General features: G+C 41.6%; 1 protein-coding gene across 2 annotated transcripts in view; it reads left to right on the top strand.

Annotated features, from left to right (window-relative positions):
• Positions 1 to 21,049, top strand: part of NEURL1 (neuralized E3 ubiquitin protein ligase 1) — a 354,357-nt gene that overhangs the window by 321,308 nt on the left and 12,000 nt on the right. For both annotated transcript variants that reach the window (XM_040361853.1, XM_040361854.1), the window contains exon 4: positions 11,951 to 12,631. In XM_040361853.1, coding sequence (XP_040217787.1) covers positions 11,951 to 12,631 — 681 coding nt within the window. The remainder of the gene's footprint in view (positions 1 to 11,950; positions 12,632 to 21,049) is intronic.

Raw genomic sequence — 21,049 nt, 5'->3', positions numbered from 1 at the left:
ATCTTGACAAGTGGGTTATGTTCCTGTTCACAGGAGAAGACTAGGCAGAAACATGTTAGATAATTAAATACATGTTACTTTAACAGAGATAAACAGCCCCGCCCAGGGGGCGGTCCCTCCGGACATAACCCTCCTCCCTGCAGTATGCAGCCTCAGTTTCTGTTTACAATTTTATTTTATTGCTTTATATTCATCTTATGGGGATTTTCCCTATACACAACAGATAAACGTAAATGATGACCATCTGCCATTACTAGTTGAATACATTATTAATTCTTTCGGATCTTCAATGCATATCATCTTCATAAAAAGGAAAAAGAATACAAGAAAAAGAGTGAGGATTGAAAAAAGGGAAAAAAAAGGAAGAGAAGAAAAAAAAAGGGGGGGGGGAGAGAAAAGGATACTCCACTTTTGTCTCTAGTATCAATAAAATGGCATTGCAAACCAGAAGAGAGAAAGAGAAAAATAAAAAAAAATAAAGGAAAAGGGGGGGGGAAAGGAAAAGGGGGGGGGGGAGACAAACGAGAAGGGGGACGGGGAAAAAAAAAAAAAACACCAATAACTATAGTCCCTCCAACGTAGCTACACAATGGTAAGATTCCCTTTAACCCAGATAAGGAACTCAGTTGATTTTCTAAACTCGGACCATACGGACCATGTATGAGAGAACTGTTCTTCCCTTCCCATTTCCCATGCCAGCGGGCCTTCCAAATCTCTAGTGGCTTTTGGCGGCCCATTCTACCTTTTTGTGCAGAGGGTTCGTCATATACTTCTGTAACAAGCGCCGCTGCGCTACTGCTCCTCTCCCTCTATGTGCGATTCAGCGCCGTAGTGTGTTCCACGGTGGAACGCATACGGCGCTCATGCGATGACGTCATCGCCCGGCGCCGTGATGCGTTCCAGCCTGGAACGCGGAAGTGCGTCTTATACAGCGCTCTATCTTGAATCCGACTGCAATATGTTAGACCTGATCTCCTGCCTAAAAAGCCGACGCCGTATGTCTGTCAGTCGTGGAGCAGTGCTAGAGTGAGCTACAGCTTGTCAGCATGGAGGCCCTGTTACACCAGCCCTATCCTGAGCTCCCTATGCTGCAACACCGTTCCTGGAAACCACTACTCCTTTGCTGCTGATCTCTTCTCTGCAAACCAACTACAGGACATTTGGCAACCATCCTCTTTCATGAGAACTTCTCTCCTATCATTAGAAGCAACAAACGGATAAGTAACCCTTGCTACATTTATAGTCATATAAAAGATCTACTATGAGTGTTTCAACTGCTATTACATATGCCGTCTGCTTATCAACATGTATATGGAAGATACTACTATGCCAAATCCTGCTTGCTAAATACTAAAAAGCTCAGCAACCTGCAACATACCAGAGTTATGTCTATCTAATATATGCATCTATAAATACCTCATCTATGCATGCTACATATCTGAGCTGTACTGCCTCTCTCAAACAATACTAATGTCTCAATAGGAATTACTTCAAGTAAGCTAATTACATTAAGTAAGCTACTGTAATTACCTAAACTACTTTACTACGTATACGCAGGTGCTATATATTACTATAGTACATGCAGTATACAAGTACCCACGTTGTTACTACAACTCTCATATAATACGAGCTTGGCATCAGTACAAATGTCTTATAGGCCTCGGCCTAATAGTTCGAACTTGTTCTCCTTAATACTTTTCTTGGCTAAGGGTTGATGCTATTTCGTGGCATCTCCCTTAGTAACCTAATACACCCTTGCATGCTGCAGGTGATATTAAGTAGAGAACCTCCAAACTCCTGTTGCCAGGAGCGACGCCTGGGGTTCCTTACAGTAATCACGCGCATGAAGAGGTGTATTGCAATAAAGCCCTTAAAGCTAAAATATATATTTTAATCGCTAAGGTCGCACGTTGTAATGCTTCCATCCTTAGTAAATCAATGCCCTTCTATATGTGACAGGAAGATGATGTAGAGACCTCCCAAACTCCTGTTGCTAGGAGTGACGCCTGGGGCTAATACTGAGTTGTCGCATACAGAAGCGCATTGAGGTCCTTGTATCCGCAGTTGTGATTCACTCCCGTTCCTCCAGTGCTGTTACAACTTCCCCCTCTTGACCCACCTCTTCTCCCATGAGTTTTGACTCTTGTGCTCTTGGTTCTTCAGGAACCTTCCTTTTAAAAAACATCAGAGATTCCTCTCTTGGAACTTTCTCAGTAGGTGGCCTTTTTGGTGGCCATTACTTCTGTCAGAAGGCTTTTTGAGTTGGCGGCCTTGTCTTGCAAGTCGCCATACTGGATCCTCCCTAAGGCTAAGGCGGTGTTGCGCCCGCAACCTTCCTTTCTTCCGAGGGTGGTTTCGGCCTTTCACCTGGATGAGGACATTGTTCTTCCATCCTTATGTCCTCGGCCGGCGCATCTTAGAGAGGTTGTGCTACATACTTTGGACGTGGTACGTGCTTTGCGGGTGTACCTGTCTGCTACGGCTCAGTTACGGTGGTCTGACGCACTTTTTGTGTCGGTGTCTGGTCCACAAAAGGGCCTGGCGGTCTCATCAGCCACCATTTCTCGGTGAATCAGGCAGACCGTCATACAGGCCCATGCTCTTAGGGGGCGGGCGCCCCCTTTTCCGGTCACGGCACTTTTGACCAGGGCAAATGGTGCTTCCTGGGTTTTCCGACATCTTGCGTCTGTCTCACAGGTGTGCAAGGGGCGAATTGGACGTCCATTCACATTTTTTCCAAGTTTTAGGATGTGAGTGCATCTTCTGATGCTTCTTTCGGCCGCAAGGTTTTGCAGGCGGCTGGTTAAAGTTGCAACTCCTCTGTTGAGGAGCTCTGCTTGTTTGGGGTGAAGTTAAATTGGTTTTACTGATACTGTTCCCACCCCTCATGTTTTACACTGCTTGAGGACGTCCCACTTGTCAAGATTTAAATAGCTGTGTTCGTCCATGGACGATAAGAGAAAATAATTTTTTTTGTACTGGCCATAAAATCCTTTTCTCTGTTGTCCATGGACGGACACAGCACCCACCCCTCCTTTTTAGGTCTGTACTGCTTGTTACGAACTGAGGCTGCATACTGCAGGGAGGAGGGTTATGTATGGAGGGACCGCCCCCTGGGTGGGGCTGTTCAACTCTGTTAAAATAACATGTATTTAATTATCTAACATGTTTCTGCCTAGTCCTCTCCTGTGAACAGGAACATAACCCACTTGTCAAGATTTAAGGAGCTGTGTCCGTCCATGGACAATAGAGAAAAGGATTTTACGGTGAGTACAAAAAATCCTATTTTTAGGTTCATCCTAGTCTGAGTTGTGCTGGGTAAAAAAAGGTTGGGAATCAACACATTTTGCACCCGACAACCCTACTAAAAATACACTTGTCACACTCCAAAAAAAATTAAATGCAAAAACTTAACTAACCACATTTTGAAAAAAAATCACACACAGAATTAATTGATTACACCAAATGGACAACTGTATTACCCAAGGAACTAATCCTAACCTTGACCTAACCACCCTAATCCAAACATCTGAGCACTATCCATTTGCTTCATCACACTTTCACTGATGAAAACAACTTATTACAAATTGCCTGTAACAAACACAACAAAACTGAGATAAATACAGGGGATCATTGGACAGCAAACACTCAGAATGCAAGGGATCCCATTTGAGAGCAGGGAAGGTAGCAGACTGCAGATATGTCAAACTGCTTTGTAAATGTGTGCCATGGCCTATGCTGTCTTTAACCACTTAACCCCCGGACCATATTGCTGGTCAAAGACCAGAGTACTTTTTGCAATTCGGCACTGCGTCGCTTTAACTGACAATTGCGCGGTCGTGCGACGTGTCTCCCAAACAAAATTGGCGTCCTTTTTTCCCCACAAATAGAGCTTTATTTTGGTGGTATTTGATCACATCTGCGGTTTTTAGTTTTTGCGCTATAAACAAAAATAGAGCGACAATTTTGAAAAAAATATATATTTTTTACTTTTTGCTGTAATAAATATCCCCCAAAAATATATATTAAAAAAAAAATTTTTTTCCTCAGTTTAGGCCGATACGTATTCTTCTACATATTTTTCGTAAAAAAAATATCTAAGCGTTTATTGATTGGTTTGCGCAAAAGTTATAGCGCTTACAAAAAAGGGGGTATTTTTATGCCATTTTTATTTAATATTTTTTTTTTTTACTAGTAATGGTGGCGATCAGCAATTTTTTTTCGGTACTGCGACATTATTTCGGACACTTTTGACACATTTTTGGGACCATTGGCATTTTTATAGCGATCAGTGCTTTAAAAATGCATTGGATTGCTATAAAAATGCCACTGGCAGTGAAGGGGTTAACACTAGGGGGCGGGGAAGGGGTTAAGTATGTCCCTGGGTGTGTTCTTACTGTGGGGGGGGTGGCCTCACTAGGGGAAATCACTGATCTTCTGTTCATACATTGTATGAACAGAAGATCAGCATTTCCCCCCCTGACAGGACCGGGAGCTGTGTGTTTACACACACACAGCTCCTGGTTCCCGCTCTGTAACGAGCGATCGAGTGTGCCCGGCGGCGATCGCGCCCGCCCGGCACGGGAGTCGGGGGCAAGCATGCCCTTAGTTCCCTGCGAGAGAGCCGACGTAGAGCTACGGGCTCTCGCGCAGGAGAGCCAACCTGCTGCCGTAGAATGACGGCGGCAGGTCGGCAAGTAGTTAAAGCTTCGTACACACAATGAGAATATTGAACAATTATCACCCCTCCCCCTTTTTTTTTGCATGCCAGGCTATATAGTTTACTAAACTTACCAAAATTCTCATACGACATAATACAACTTTGGAAGTGATGTCGTATTGTATTGTACAATAACATACTTGGGGGGCACACTCTAAAAAATGCTTTACATGTATTGTATCGTAATGTATTCTTCAATTTTTGAGCATACGTAGTCTTGCTCTTCCGATTTATTTTATTTTTTTTCCAGATGGAAACTGTACTGATTTAACTAAAATCGTACAATTTGATATGTGTATTGTAAAATTTTTAGTGTTTGCCCCTTTGGATAATTTCAGATGAACAGTCGTGATTGGCTCTCGAAAGCTGTGTACTAACACTCCGATTATCGTACGATCGCTTCACAAGTGGTATTTTTCATTTGATTTTCTGATCGTGTGTGCAAGGCTTAAAGTAGAAATAAGCCCTCACATATACCCAGTGAAGTGAATAGCCCCAGATGATACACAGAGATGAAACAAATCCTCCTACAAAAAGTTTTACTTGTATATCTGCTGTCCTTTTCCTTTCTACACCCTTTCAAAAGTGCAGATTGTCTAAAAATAGGGAAGGGTAGAGAGACTGCACTTACACTGTGTGAGAGCTGATTGGAAGAAAGGGGCACCCCCTCCACATAGGCAGAGGAACGAAGGAACATGCAGAGCTGTATTCTAAATATAGACCAGCTCAGTGCTTTTTTCCCTTTAAAGAACCCTCCCCGACACAAATTTTTAGCTCATGTTATCTCATGTGTCAGAGAAGTTGTCAGAGGTGACTCATGCTGATAACAGAGGAATGGAGCACCAGAGAGGAAACAACAATTAGAGCTTTGGATAGACAAGTAAACACTACAGATATGTCCTTTATTCAGATTACAAGAATGAGGTTTGCAACCACTTTAAAGTGCTGAATAATGAGTATTGTAGTTCACCATATGTATAGTTTTGGGCTCAGATAGGTTAGTGGTTATCTTTATAGTGACTTTGCTGCTTAGTCATTAGTTAAAAGCAAATGTCCTCAGCTTGAACAGTTCACATGATCCCAGATTCAGGTTATGAATCCTGCCAGACAGTAAAAAAAGAGAACATTGAAGATTTAAGATTATATTGTATTATTGTCTCCCTGCCAAAGGGTTCATGTTAAGTTCCACATTAGACAGAAAATATTTTATTGACCATGCACCATACCTGCTTCTTTTACTAGTTAATTTCTAGTGCTAGAGGCCAGAATCTAGTTTCACATTTCAGTTGAAAGATAGCCCAGTTTCTCAAAAAAACGATTAGATGGATTCAGAGACGCCGCCGCAACTTTAGGGCGGCGTATCGTATCGTATTTACGCTACGCCACCTTAAGTCAGAGAGGCAAGTACTGTATTCACAAAGTACTTGCTTCCTAACTTACGGCGGCGTATCGTAAATGGGGCCGGCGTAAGCGCGCCTAATTCAAATTAGGCTGAGGGGGTGTGTTTTATGTTAATGGTGGGTGACCTGACGTGATTGACGTTTTTACGAACGGCGCATGCGCCGTCCGTGTACATATCCTAGTGTGCATTGCTCCAAAGTACGCCGCAAGGACTTATTGGTTTCGACGTGAACGTAAATTACGTCCAGCCCTATTCACGGACGACTTACGCAAGCGACGTAACATTTTCAAATTTCGACGCGGGAACGACGGCCATACTTAACATTGACTAGTCCAGCTATTTGATGGAATAACTTTACGCCTGAAAACGCCTTACGTAAACGGCGTATCTTTACTGCGACGGGCGCACGTACGTTCGTGAATAGGCGTATCTAGTCATTTACAAATTCTACACCGAACTCAACGGAAGCGCCACCTAGAGGCCACCTAAATATTGCACCCTAAGATACGGCGGCGCAGGCTGTCGTATCTTAGATAGGTTTAAGTGTATCTCAACTTAGGACGGCGCAGATTCCGAGTTAGGTCGGCGTATCTACTGATACGCCGGCCTAACTCTCTCTGAATCTAGCTATATAACTCTAAATTGCAACTTTTTCTTGCAAAAAGAAATTCACAGACACACACTGCTGTGAAAGTTGACTGATTGTAACATTTAGGTCCTATTCACACTTGTGACTAGGGCCATTTGAAGTTAGTTGTGGGAGACCCATCAGGAGTTTCCTGTGATTAGCTGTGGGTGGGAATTCCCATGGAAATGAATCTGAAGCTGGCAGCTCCTGAAGCTATTCACAGTCAATTGCATGTAGTTGCTAACATTGAGATCCCCTGAGAATGATTGGTTCTGGATGCCAGACAGTCAATGGCTGATCATTTGCAGGTAATTGCTGCATGAGTGATTATATGAGATCAGCCACGAATAGGTTCGGAAGCTGTCAGCCTCGCATTGCTTTCAGCGGGGCCTCCTCTTCCCCACTAATCATAGGGTACCCACTCTGGAGCCTCCACAGTTAATCACAAATGGCCCCATATGCAAGTGTGAATGGGGCCTTAGGCTTCATACTTCAGAATGTAGAAATATTCGTAGTCCAACAATTCTGCTAATCAGGAATCTTTAGATATTGAAATATACAATATACAGGTGCCCAATAGCTGCCATTTCTCACACAAAGATGAGCTTAATGTGCATCAAAACCCCAGATTTTTTTTTTTTTTTGCATTTGAACAAAATTTGCAACAGGGAAAGGTTCTAGCTTTTCCCTACTAAACATTAAAATCTTTTTACGTCTTTGCCTCTAGGAGTCATGCCTGTGATTGTCAGGGTCTTGCAATGTCTCATGGGACTTGTAGTTTCAAAACAGCTGCAAGGCCGAGGTTGCCTACCCCTGTTTTAGAGAGATTTCCCCTCACTTCCTTTTTGGAGGACAACCTTTGTTTTAAAGACAAGCAGTGAAGAAATCTCTCCCAACGGCACTAAAACGGGAAAGGCATTCTATTCCTTCCCCATGCTATTCAAAAATAAGCCAAAAATGTTGGTTCTATATAGACTTTAACACATTAAAATACATGCCACAAAGCTGGGAGGTTTATACTGCCAGAAACAAGCAAGACTAATTCTGAGACATCCGGCCTAGCTGGATGTACTATTCTTTTAAATAGTGATCATACCTAGGCCATTTTGTTTGCCCTGCCCTTGGGCATACTTGCCCCTCTTTCTGTGACATTGGAGAAATACATAGTCCTTCTTAACCTCAAATAGCTTCCCATCACAAAGTACGAGAACGGAGTCCTCAAGCACCACTTCCTGCTGATAAGTGACACACTGTAATCTGGCACTCAGTGATACATTAATTTTCATGTTATATACGGTTGACCCTTCTCTTTACATGCAATGTCATTTGCAAATACCAGCTAATTACCGTTTGTTTTTGGTCTTCCTCTCACTTGCCAATTATATACCTTTTGTCTGCTAATTAATTACTGTGACTACTAGAGTGGTGACCTCTGTTAACATGTTACACCTTCTATACGGCTTATTGTATTTCCTTCAGTGTTATTATTATGGCAGGCTTTCTGCCTTTTTATTGCTTATTGTGCTTTGAAACGATTGACACAATTCTTATGTTGTAAAATTTGCATTACTCTTTTTTTTTCTTCTTCTTCTTCTTCTATAGCCCAATAAAAAGTGATTACACAAAAAAAATTTCACATTACAAGTTTTTAACCACTTTAATACCGGGCACTTTTACCCCATTGCTGCCCAGACCATTTTTTAGCTTTCAGCGCTGTCACACTTTGAATGGCACGGTCATGCAACACTGTACCCATAAAAAATGTTTTATTTTTTTTTATACAGATAGAGCTTTCTTTTGGTGGTATTTAATCACTACTGTTTTTTTTTTTACTTTTTTGCAAAATTAATAAACGAAATATTTTTTGGGAAACAACGTGTTTTTCTTTGTTATAAAATTTTGCAAATAATCTTTCTTCATAAATTTAGGTCAAAATGTATTCTGCTACTTTTCTTTGTTGAAAATAACCTAAATCAGTTTATATACTATGGTATTGATATTGATATATATGGTATTGACAAATTTATTAATCCAGAGGTACTGACACCCTATCTCATTTCTTGAGGCCCTAAAATGCCAGGACTGTACAAATATCCCCCCAAATTACCCCTTTTTGGAAAGTAGACAGTCCAAGATATTTAGTAACAGGTGAGGCGAGTTTTTGCAAGTTGTACATAGTGTCACCAGTGCAGTACAGCATTAACATATAACTGGTGTGGTGGTGATTAGGGACACTGACTGGGGAGAGTATGTACAAAATAAAATATAAAATAGTAATCCTTTTCCTAATTATATTTTTTCAGGATTTTTTTTCTAATACTTTGTGGAAGTGAACAGGATATTTTTCCTTTTTTACACATGATTGCTTGTACCAGTAAATTACATTGGTATAAGCAACCATTTTTACCGAACTAAACTCGTCAGTGTCTTTTGTTGTGATTAGCCAAAGCTAATCACATGGTACAGATATGCTGTGATTGGACCTGTCTGTACCATGTGATCACTGTGACCAATCACAGCTAGCAACACAATTGTATACAATGGATGGCATGACAGGAAGCCATCCATTGTTTACATGTAGCCATGCCCCTGTCGGAGTTGCTAAATGTTGTGTTCACCTGTCACCCGGCCCAGCCCAGCATCCATCTCTCAGACACTCAGAGACACAGACCAGTCTATAAGCTTTGTTTTATTTTATTGAGGAGATAAAACTTCGGGAATAGGAAATGATGGGATGCCCAGAATAATTCAGGGCAACTTGCTTGGGACTACTATCTTCTCTCCAGCACAGCTCTTGCGCAAGACCTCTTTCTCTTTACTCCTAGAGCACTTCACTTGCTGCAGATTGTTACTCCTCCAGACTAGCTAGTACCACATGGTTAGGCCTGACACTAACTCGGCCAGGCCTCTGTGAATTGCCTTTTGCAGGAAGGGACCGCGGCCCCTATAGTGTAACCAGATAGAAAGTTCTTGGTGCTAACTGTACTCTTCCCAGCTATTGATCCCTGATAGCTTTCTTTAGGTCCTGACAGCCAGCATGGCTGCAATGAACTCTCTCCACTACCCTTCCCCCAGTCCACTCCTCTGGTTCTGTACCCATTTCAAACTGCAAAGTTCTTTCCAGTGTGCCTCCCCAGTCCTCCCGACTGTGCTTCACTCAGCAGCCCTCCAGGCTGCGACCAGTTGTCCTTCCTGGAATCTTTTAGCAGTGTTCTCTCCTGCTATCCTCTTCTTGCTCTCTCATGTGCCGCTCTCCCGGGATCTATTCTCTCCTCCTGGATACACCTGAGCCCCGGCCCAAGGTCACCCCCCCAGATTGGGGGCCTCTCTGGTGCCTGACAGCCTCTACACTCTCTCACTACAGCTTTTCCACCCAACAACTCCTCCCCAGCTGGGCTGAAACCTGGGTATTTAAGGAGACCTGCCCCCTGAAAATCCAAGTTGGGGATTGGTCAAGGCTCCTCAAAATGCCCCAGGTAGCTCCACCCCTCCTCTCCTACTAGAAAGAAGAGGGAGGTGACAGTAATGCTACCTGTGCATCACCCAGCACTGCCCTGAGCCACTCTCAGCCCAGAATAAAATCAAACAGGCCTAGTCACCAGCTAGGCCTGCCTAAATTTTCCTACCCTATGGAAAAATACTCATTCTATCACCTACCTAACTAGAGGGTGCTACATATATTTGTCATGTGATTAGTCACCGCAATTACATGGTACCGACAGCAGGCTGGTACAGTGATCCGTCATCTGCCGGTGGACACAGCCAGCATCCCATGACCACGCAAGAGGTGCGCTTTGGGAGGACATCATATGATGTTCTCTCAGAACAACAGTGCTCTCGTCTGGCTGTCATTTTGCTATAAGCGGTTACCTTTGGTAAAGTAAATGGGTAACAAAGATCCTGGTAACTATATGAATAGAGTAGTGAGACCTGCCAGATCTTGAGACCTGCCAGTTAAATCTTCTAAATTACATGACAGCGTGTTAGACAAAAGCATTTGATACTATTCTTATAACATATCTAAAAATCCATATTCATTTTGCAAAAAGCAATAGTAAATTAAGTTTAGGAAAAAGAGAATGTGAAAGAAAGAAAGTAAAAAGAAAATGTGAAAGAAAGAAAGTAAAGAAAGCAAGGCAAACATAAGTGAAGGTAAGAGGGAAAAGTAAGCAGAAAGCAGCAGGGAGAAATGGAGAGAGGAAGGATGACGACTGCAAGGTAACTTAAGTAGAGTCTTCAAAATGAATCCATTGATCCCAAACTCGATACCAACTAGAAAGCGTATTATTTAGTCAACCCGTGAAGCTTCTATAAGAATAATCTCTTGTATGGTGTGGAGTTTGTGTAGATGGTTCTTGCACATGTCACCAATGAAAGGCTATCAAGTATCTTATGGTTAACATATATGTGAGGTCAAACATTTAGCATCCCTGGGCATATTAGATGGTAATAAAGCTCAATGGGGCTGATTTACCAAAATTGGAGAGTGCAAAATCTGGCGCAACGATGCACATAAACCAACCGACCTCCATTTTTTTTGTCAAAGCTTAATTGAACAAGCTGAAGTTAGAAGCTGACTAACTACGATACACAGCTGTACCACATGTTGCACTCTTCAGTAAACCAACCCCAATGTGTAGGTGATTGTGAAAAAGGGATTTTTGTTTTCTAATCAAAAGGAGCATATCTTTGTGCATGAACAGTAGATATGAAACCGCATTCCTGAATGTTGCTTACATTTCCAACAGTGGTCAGTGATATTGGGAATGAAGGAATATAAGAGAGCAGGGGTATGGTATCAATGACAGCAAATCTTGCATTGATTTTCCTTGTAGGTTGTACAAATAAAAAATGTATGCATCGTCCAAAAGGTTGTCGCACCCTTCAGAAGTGAATTTCCTATTTAAAATATGTCTCCACGTTATTCTATAACTATACTGTATCTTGTAAATGTGTCGGGACTAGGAGCCATTAAAATGCTGTATATATCAGAAGCTTGCTTATTTTGTTATAAAAGTTTCCCAATAGTGCAGATTTTGGTGTCTAAAACTAGGTAGTATTTGGTAATTTGAAGTGTGGCTTCAACAAGCATTTTGAAATTGGTTACACTGAAACCAATTAAGAGACTTCGCAGGACTCTTTTTTTTAGTTGAGCTTGAACAGTTTTATGATTATAATTGTGGTCTTATTTTATGTACAGATAGTGAGATCATCCCTCCAGATTGTGTACGACCAAGATCATTTACTGCAATACCTCGACCATCTCTAAGAAGAGAAACTGAAGATACCCGCTTGTCTGTCAGCCTGTGCGACCTGAACTTGCAAGAAGAAAACTTTCAGTCGATGTCCACCATGTGTCCTATCCCACAAAACTCACTCAACTCTCAACATTCCCATCTGCTCCCATCACAGCTGGAGAGTGATCTACGATTCCATCAGCTTAGAGGGGCTCACATCAAAACGTTAGATGATCAAACTGTGGCCAGGCTGGAGCATGCCCGAGAAGAACGAACTTTAGTGTTCACCAACAGACCACTTCGAATTAATGAAACCATATTCGTCAAGATAAACAAGTCCAACACTTCACGGTCTGGGACTCTATCTTATGGTGTGACATCTTGTGATCCCAGCACTTTGAGACCAAGTGACCTTCCTTATAATCCAGAGTCTTTGGTTGACAGAAAGGAGTTCTGGGCTGTATGTAGGGTTCTGGTTCCTCTTCAGAGTGGGGACATCTTGGGGTTTGTGATAAACACAGAAGGTGAACTACATTTAAGTCACAATGGCAGTAGCACTGGAATGCAAGTCTGCGTGGACTGTTCTCAACCATTGTGGATGTTTTTTGGTCTACATGGGGCCATTATGCAAATACGCATATTAGGTAAGGACTTATATTTTGTATTTTTAAGTGTATATGTAAGAAACTATCCTAATTATATCATAAGCACTGTGTACAATTTTGTTATTTATTTAGAAAGTGACTAGGGCTTAATTATGAAAAGTACAGGGGAAAAAAAAAATAACAGGAAGTTCTTGAACCCATCAGTAAAATTCCAGCTGTAGATATAGGACAGATTGGAAAATAATATCCTATCTGCTCTTCTGCTAATCCACACATATTATGTGGGTGTGGCAAACGCTATATGACAATTGTTTGAAGTGTTTTTTATTTGCTTTGTTGGTGTGAACATCATTTAAATTTACAATCTTTTTTTGCCCCATCTCCTAATCGTAAGAAAACATTGCTCATTGGAAAACATTTTTCAGTCCACTTTACTTTTTTAGTGTTTTTTATTTTTTTTCAGGGGATCTTGAGATTGTTTACATGAAATACTCTGGAAGACAGTTAGTTGCGTTATTTTACCTGTTTATCATGCAATGACTTCTGTGAGATTATGTACCCAAATGACCAAATTCTAGTTATAAATTACCAGTAGACTGAATCAAATAAACCCAGAGATTCCAAAAGTATGATTCTACAGTTCATCATGAACTAATTTCCATGAAAACAATTATTGATACCTTTCCATTAACAGCTTTCTGGTACTGAGTTGTATGTGTGATCCTTGTAGCACCATGTTAATAATGCAGTTACCACCTCATATATTATTTATCACATCTATCAGAAAAAGTAGTGAACATGAATAATCCCATGAGGGCTGAAAACCTTACGCTGGAATAAGTGAAGAAAATGAAAGCTGGAAAGAGAAAGTGTTAGGTTGTGTAGCCACAGCGTTAAACCAAATTAATACACTGTGGAAATTGGTGGAGTGTAAAGAGTTTACAGCTAACCAGACAATGTTTGGAACAGACATCTCTAGATTGTAACAAAGTATTATATTATCGCTGGGCTTCCTCAATGTGTTTTACAAATGTACTGCTCATTCAAATGTACGTTTCTCTTATATGCTCTGGGTACAGCAATAAGTAGTGGTTTTCTAGATATTATGGTCAGGACTAAAGAGATAACATTTTATCCACTCGAGTCTAGAGTGCTGTTTCAAGCGGTGCATGGGTAACAGCTAGTCAGCATTAGTACTAGAACCACCAATGTAGAATAATATTCATGACATTTGTGTCCGCTGCAAAAGCATCAAATGCATCAATAAAAGCTGTCCTAAGGTAAAATGCATAAAATCACTGTGAGCTTAAAGTGGTTGTAAACCCAACCACACATCTTGCACCTTTAGGTAAGCCTAGATCAAGGCTTACCTGTAGGTGCAAGAAATATCTCCTAAACCTGCACAGTTTAGGAGATACTAAAATGACAGGCGCCGATGTCTACGGCACATGCATGCCATAGAAAACGGCGCAGGCGCACTGAGAGTGCCGCTTTTGCTAATAGCATTATTTGGGTTAATGACGTATCTCCGCACATGCGTGGGAGTGACGTCATCGCAGCTCCGGCCAATCACAGTGCCTGAGCAGCGATAACAGGAAGAAGATGCATGGCGGAGGGGGGACGAGGAGGACTTTGGGGGGCTGCGATCTCAGTTAAGTGCCACATAATGAGCTAGCATTTTCCTGTTTTTTTATTCCCAATACAAAAACAAGGAAATACAAATATATGTATACACGTTTTCTGCCAAAATAAGCCTTTTCTGTCCTCAAAAAAATTTGCATAATATGTTAGGATAGAATACAAACATTAAAAGCTATATTATGTGGAACTGAAATAAAAACACACAAAAAAACACTCTGCAACTCTTTTAGGGAAAAAAATGCATCAGGACTCAAGTGGTTAAAGTGTAACTAAAGGCTAAACCTTTTTTTTTTTTGGGAGGATAGAGTAAGGGAGTTGGTTTTTCTTATGCCATCTGTGTCCCAAAGGGGATATTTCCCTTCAATTCTGTCCCTTAGCCAAAACAGGAAATGAGAGGAAATCCCTCCCAAGTGAGGGAATCCTGGTGTGCCAGAACTAGTGTCCCAATCGGAAGATTTCCTCCCTATTAATGTTGGGATTTTCTTTTCATTTTGCTTTCAGTAAAGGTGAACATGACAACTAGGCAGAGTGAATCTCCCTAATGGGGGCACAAACGGCAATAAAAGCTGTCAGGTGTTCTAATCCCTACCCACTCTATCCCACAAAAATAAAGTTTTGCCTTTTAGTTACACTATAAAAGTGGAACTAAACCCTCCTATTCTTTTCAGCCAAGGAAGCTACCATCTTAGCCTTGGTTTCTTCTTCAACTGCCAAGGTGCTTAACATATGATCCTTAATGACACCAACCATTGGATAGTTTGACAGTTTGGTTGAGAGCTCAAGAAAATGTGACAGCATTCCAGGCATGCTAGGAATGTAATTGTTTTTTTTTAACTGTTAAATTGATGCGTTTAGTTCCACTTTAAGTCAGGTAAATTATTCATTGTTTATATTCTTCGGTTGAGCCAACGGTTGAAGCTTTAGACTGACTTCCACATACTTTCCTTAACCACTTAACGCCCGCCGCACGACTATTTACGCCCGCAAAATGGCACGGACAGGCAGATGGGCGTATATATACGTCCTTGCCTTTGCGTGGGTCGGGGGTCCGATTGGGACCCCCCCCCGCTGCGTGTGGCGGGCAGATTCCCTCGGGGAGCGATCCGGGACGACGGCGCGGCTATCGCGCTCTCTCCCCGGAGCTGAAGAACGGGGAGAGCCGTATGTAAACACGGCTTCCTCGTGCTTCACTGTGGCGGCGCATCGATCGTGTCATCCCCTTTATAGGGGAGACACAATCGATGACATCAGACCTACAGCCACACCCCCCTACTGTTGTAAACACACACTAGGTGAACACTAACTCCTACAGCGCCCCCTGTGGTTAACTCCCAAACTGCAACTGTCATTTTCACAATAAAGAATGCAATTTAACCACTACAGACCCGCGCTATAGCCGAATGACGGCTTCAGCGCGGATCTGAATATCCAACAGGCCGTCAATTGACGGCCGCCCCTTTGGGCGTTCCCCGCGCGCGCTCCAGAGCGCGCTGCGGGGAAACTCTGTGTTGGCCGTGTCACTTGGACACAGCCAATCACAGATCGCCGCGAACGGCCAATCAGAGTGGCCGTTTGCGATGCGATCTGTGCGGCCAATGAGAGATGATCTCATATGTAAACATATGAGATCATCTCTCATTGCCGGCTCACACAGAGACAGCGTCCTGTCTCTGGAGAGGAGACCGATCTGTGTCCCTTGTACATAGGGACACAGATCGGTCACCTCCCCCAGTCACTCCCCCTCCACCTACAGTTAGAACACTAAGCAGTATACACATTTAACCCCTTCCTCACCCCCTAGTGTTAACCCCTTCAATGCCAGTCACATTTATACAGTAATTAGTGCATATTTATAGCACTGATCGCAGTATAAATGTGAATGGCGCCAAAAATGTTTCAAAAGTGTCCGATGTGTCCGCCATAATGTTGCAGTCCCAATAAAAATCGCAGATCGCCGCCATTTCTAGTAAAAAAAAAATAATAAAAAAATAATAATTCTGTCCCCTATATTGTAGGCGCTATAACTTTTGCGCAAACCAGTCGCTTATTGCGATTTTTTTTTTTTTACCAAAAATATGTAGAAGAATACGTATCGCCCTAAACTGAGAAAAAAAATGTGTTTTTTTAAAAAAATTGGGATATTTATTATAGCAACAAGTAAAAAATATTGTATTTTTTTTCAAAATTGTCGCTCTTTTTTGTTTATAGCGCAAAAAATAAAAACCGCACAGGCGATCAAATACCACCAAAAGAAAGCTCTACTTGTGGGAAAAAAAGGACGTCAATTTTGTTTGGGAGCCACGTCGCACGACCGCGCAATTGTTAGTTAAAGCGACGCAGTGCCGGAAGCTGAAATTTCACCTGGGCAGGAGGGGGGTATATGTGCCCAGTAAGCAAGTGGTTAAATGCATTTTTTGCTGTGAAAATGACAATGGTCCCAAAAATGTGTCAAAATTGTCCGAAGTGTCCGCCATAATGTCGCAGTCACGAAAAAAATCGCTGATCGCCGCCATTAGTAGTAAAAAAATTTTTTTTTTTATAAAAATGCAATAAAAATATCCCCTATTTTGTAAACGCTATAAATTTTGTGCAAACCAATTGATAAACGCCTATTGCGATTTTTTTTTTACCAAAAATAGGTAGAAGAATACGTATCGGCCTAAACTGAGGAAATTTTTTTTTATATATGTTTTTGGGGGATATTTATTACAGCAAAAAGTAAAAAATATTGAATTTTTTTCAAAATTGTTGCTCTATTTTTGTTTATAGCACAAAAAATAAAAACCGCAGAGGTGATCAAATACCACCAAAAGAAAGCTCTATTTGTGGGGAAAAAAGGATGCCAATTTTGTTTGGGAGCCACGTCGCACGACCGCGCAATTGTCTGTTAAAGCGATGCAGTGCCGAATCGCAAAACCTGGCCTGGGCATTTGGCTGCCTAAAGGTCCGGGGCTTAAGTGGTTAATCTTTTTGTCTTGGCTTTGAGAAAAACTAAGGTGTTCTTTTGGTGATATTGTCTTGCAAACATTTTAGGGTAAATCTACAAACAAAAACACGTAAGAAACCGTGCACTAAATTTTGTCCAGTGTTTGTTTGAAAACAGTGTTACTGGAGAAAAAAATAAAATTGTATTCTATAATTTGCTCTGTTAATGATCACAGTTTAATAATCTGATGCAGAGCATTAGTTATTTGCAAATTAAAGTGTTTTCACATTTTGATACACTAAAAAAAGTAATGTCTTCATATTTAAAGTGATAAATTAACATAAAATGTTTAATTGCCATCCTCCCTTATATTTATGTATAAAGATTGTGACACTATTTAATTTAATAATATAAAAAATTATGTGAGTACCTGCTGTTCAGAAGTCACATGACATTTGCCAGGACATTTTCCTGTCCTCAGAAAAAATACTGAAGGAGGAATTTTTAGTATTCTGCTGATGTATGAATCTGTGTCTGCATTGCTGCTGTGTCAGTCACATGGAAAAGCTTTTAGAATAGAGAGCTACAATAAATAATATCAAAAAAGTGTTTTAACTCAGTAGTAAACCACATTAGAAAAAAACAAACTTGACCCCCACAATAAATCTAATTCAAAAACTTGTGTTAAAGTGCAAAATCAAAACAATTGTACATAACACACGATCGGTTAAACCGATGAGAATGGTCTGATGGACCGTTTTCATCGGTCCAAACCGATCGTGTGTGGGCCCCATTGGTTATTTATCCATAGGTTTAAAAAAAAGCAATCTTGTTTTAAATTTAACCGATGGATACCTAACCGATAGAAAAAAAACAATCGTTTGTAGGTAGGCATGTCCATCGGTTAAAAATCCACGCATGCTCAGAATCAAGTCGACGCATGATTGGAAGCATTGAACTTCGTTTTTATCAACACGTCTTTGTGTTTTACGTCACCGCGTTCTGACACAATCGTTTTTTTAACCGATGGTGTGTAGGCACGACTGACCATCAGTCCGCTTCATTGGATGGACCGATCGTGTGTACATGGCTAAAGAGTATGGAGCAGCGCTAGCCGTCTATATCAAACAGTATACATGGCCAAAAATGGCCAAAAATAACAATATGTTTGTGACATAAAATAGCAATATATTATACACAAAAATGTATAAGGTGCTTAAGTGCTTCAATGAAAAGAGAAAATGTTCCGGTGCTTCTACAAATGTAAGGTGACCCCACTCACCAGAAATAATGGATCCTCAGCTTCGCAGTCAGGGATCAAGTAAAGCAGTGATCTAATGATCTAGGGATGTGTAGAAAGGTTCTTCATAAACGCTCTTTTCAAGAAAATAATTTACGGCAGGAAGGATATATACCACACTCCAGGGCGTCATCAAAGGACATCACTTTCGATTTCTATTTCACTCTATACCAAAGGGAAGATCAGAAGCGACCAATTACGATCAGTGTGAAAAAACACACCAACTTCCTCCTCTTACATCATTTCCTGTTGCCAAATAGAAAACTTCAATAACAACAGTCCAAACATACAAAGATGCCTGTGTCGCGTACCTTGGTATCAGAGCCCAATAGTAGAAGGAGACCTCCCTTACAGCCCTGGTTCAGGAGCCACTGGAGTGGGAACATTGGTCTCGGGAACACAGTGAGGTAGGAGTGCCTGTGGTAGTTGGCACTACGGTTGGATGATGATCCTCCAGGTATGACTGGAACTGCAGATGACAGCCGAGACAGGTGCAGGTCAGTGACCTGGCGAGCTGGTGGCAGCAAGATCACTAGCAGGCTGGAGTAGGGAGAGACAAGCCGGATCAGCACAGGAACATACAGAGCAGCAGCAGGCAGGGTCAAACGAGCTGGGTCAGATCAGGTGGTCAGGCAGAGCAATGCAGTAGACTGGAGCAAGGTCATATAAGCAGGCAGAGGTTCGGCAACAGGATATCAAGCAAGTATAAGCAGGGTCAAGGCAAGCCAAGGTCAGAATTGGAGATAACTGGTAGGGTAGGTCAACAGAGCCGGGTCGGTACAGGTAATCAGATAAGGGTTACTAGGCACAGGAGCTGCAGATCAGACAGCACTGCACTAGAGCAGCTGCTGTCATTTTTTTTTTTTTTAAAGTGTATTTTTGTGCGTGTACTCGAGAGAGGAGCCGGACTGCAGGAGTTGGGAGTAGGCAGGCCTCCCCCAGAGGCAATCTGCCACCTTTCTCCATGCCCCGGGTGGCAATGGCGGGTGTGTGAGGGGGTCCTCCCACACAGCCCGCCCTACCTGCTCCGCTTTGAAGCCCAACGGGGCAGAGGGACTCCCTATAAGGGAGTGAGAGGATTAGCCCGCTCAACCAGCCCCATTAGTCCTTCGCCTCTCTTTTAGAGACCGCGTGGTCAATGTGAGTGTGTTAACCCAATTTAGAGTGCGTGTGTAGGTGTGGTGGTTTTTGTGGGAGGGGGGTGGGCGTACTAAGCACAGGCTTACCTTGCATAGCACACCCACCGGGAGCCGGGCTGAGACCACCAAACTCAATTCACATGAAGCCGAGACCGGGATCCGAACCTCTAGCTGCAGAGGTGAATGGCTTGTCAGCGCAGTGCCAATCGCGTTGAGCCACCACAGCTCCCAGCTGCTGTCATTTTAAAGGGTCACCGGCGCCAAGCCGAGTTAGTGCACACGCTCCTGCCGCATGTCTCTGCGCACGTACACGCGCCGATGACTGGTACAGCGTGTTCTCATAAGATTATGTGTGCGCACGCCAGAGGATCTGACTTGCTACAGGGTATCCCTGACGGCCTGTTTATCTGTATTACAATAAAAACACATAATGCGATATACATATATAAAAGATTTCCAATATAATTAAAACTAAAAATACGTGAACAATAAGAGAAAAACGTTAAGGAAAATTAAAATTAAAAAATAAATGAAAGACCATGAAATAAATAAAATAAAAATAAATAAAATACAAATAAAAAGGTAATTAAAATAAAAGTAAATAATAAAAATAAAATAAAAATAATAAAAACAAAAATAAACAAAACGTTTAAAGATTTTTTTTTTTCAAATTATATTACCAGTTGGACAGAAAACAATTGCGATCCAGCTCAATGTTAAGGCTGTGAGGCCTCAAAGTACGGAGCCTATGGATCCATTGGGTATCATTCTGTGAGATAGCTCTCTTAAAATTGGATCCTCTCCAATGTTCTTCCACCCTATCGATCCCACAGAATGTAAGGCCCCTTGGATCCCTATTGTGGAACAATCTAAAATGGTTGGACAGACCATGATGCTTATAACCCTTTTTAATTCTATTAAGTCTTATCCCCAATTGTATCATGGACCACAGGGACATGACAGAACGTATGTGACGTGTGGTCCCATATGTGATAAACTTTTTGATTTCGAAGGACCTACCTTCAGAATATAAACTAAAATGGGTGGTTTTCCTTTTTCTGTGCTTGGAGGTCTTGCACATAACAAATTTGCCACAACTGAAAAAAACAGCTTGATCTAAGAAAGTAAATAGCTTTTTAGGGGGATTAATGACATTATGTGCGAGTTTGAGCCTAAGCGACGGTGGTTTGGTATAAATAAACCTGGGTTGTGCAGGCAGGACTTTTTTAAGCTCTCTGTCTTCCCGTAGCAAAAGGCCAGTGTTCCCTAACAATTTTTTCAAACTTTTTTTATACTATCGATTATATCCTGTCAAGAAAGCCACACAATAATCTTTATTATTTTTTTTTACTTTCCTTTTGAAATAGATCTTTCCTATCCATCTCATCAATAGTTTCTTTGGTTCTTTATAGATCTTTTAAACTACATCCCTTTTCATGAAAATGTTCCAA

Source organism: Rana temporaria, chromosome 8 (assembly GCF_905171775.1).
Source record: "Rana temporaria chromosome 8, aRanTem1.1, whole genome shotgun sequence".
Lineage (NCBI taxonomy): Eukaryota > Metazoa > Chordata > Amphibia > Anura > Ranidae > Rana > Rana temporaria.
This window is presented reverse-complemented; position numbering and strand designations above follow the sequence as displayed.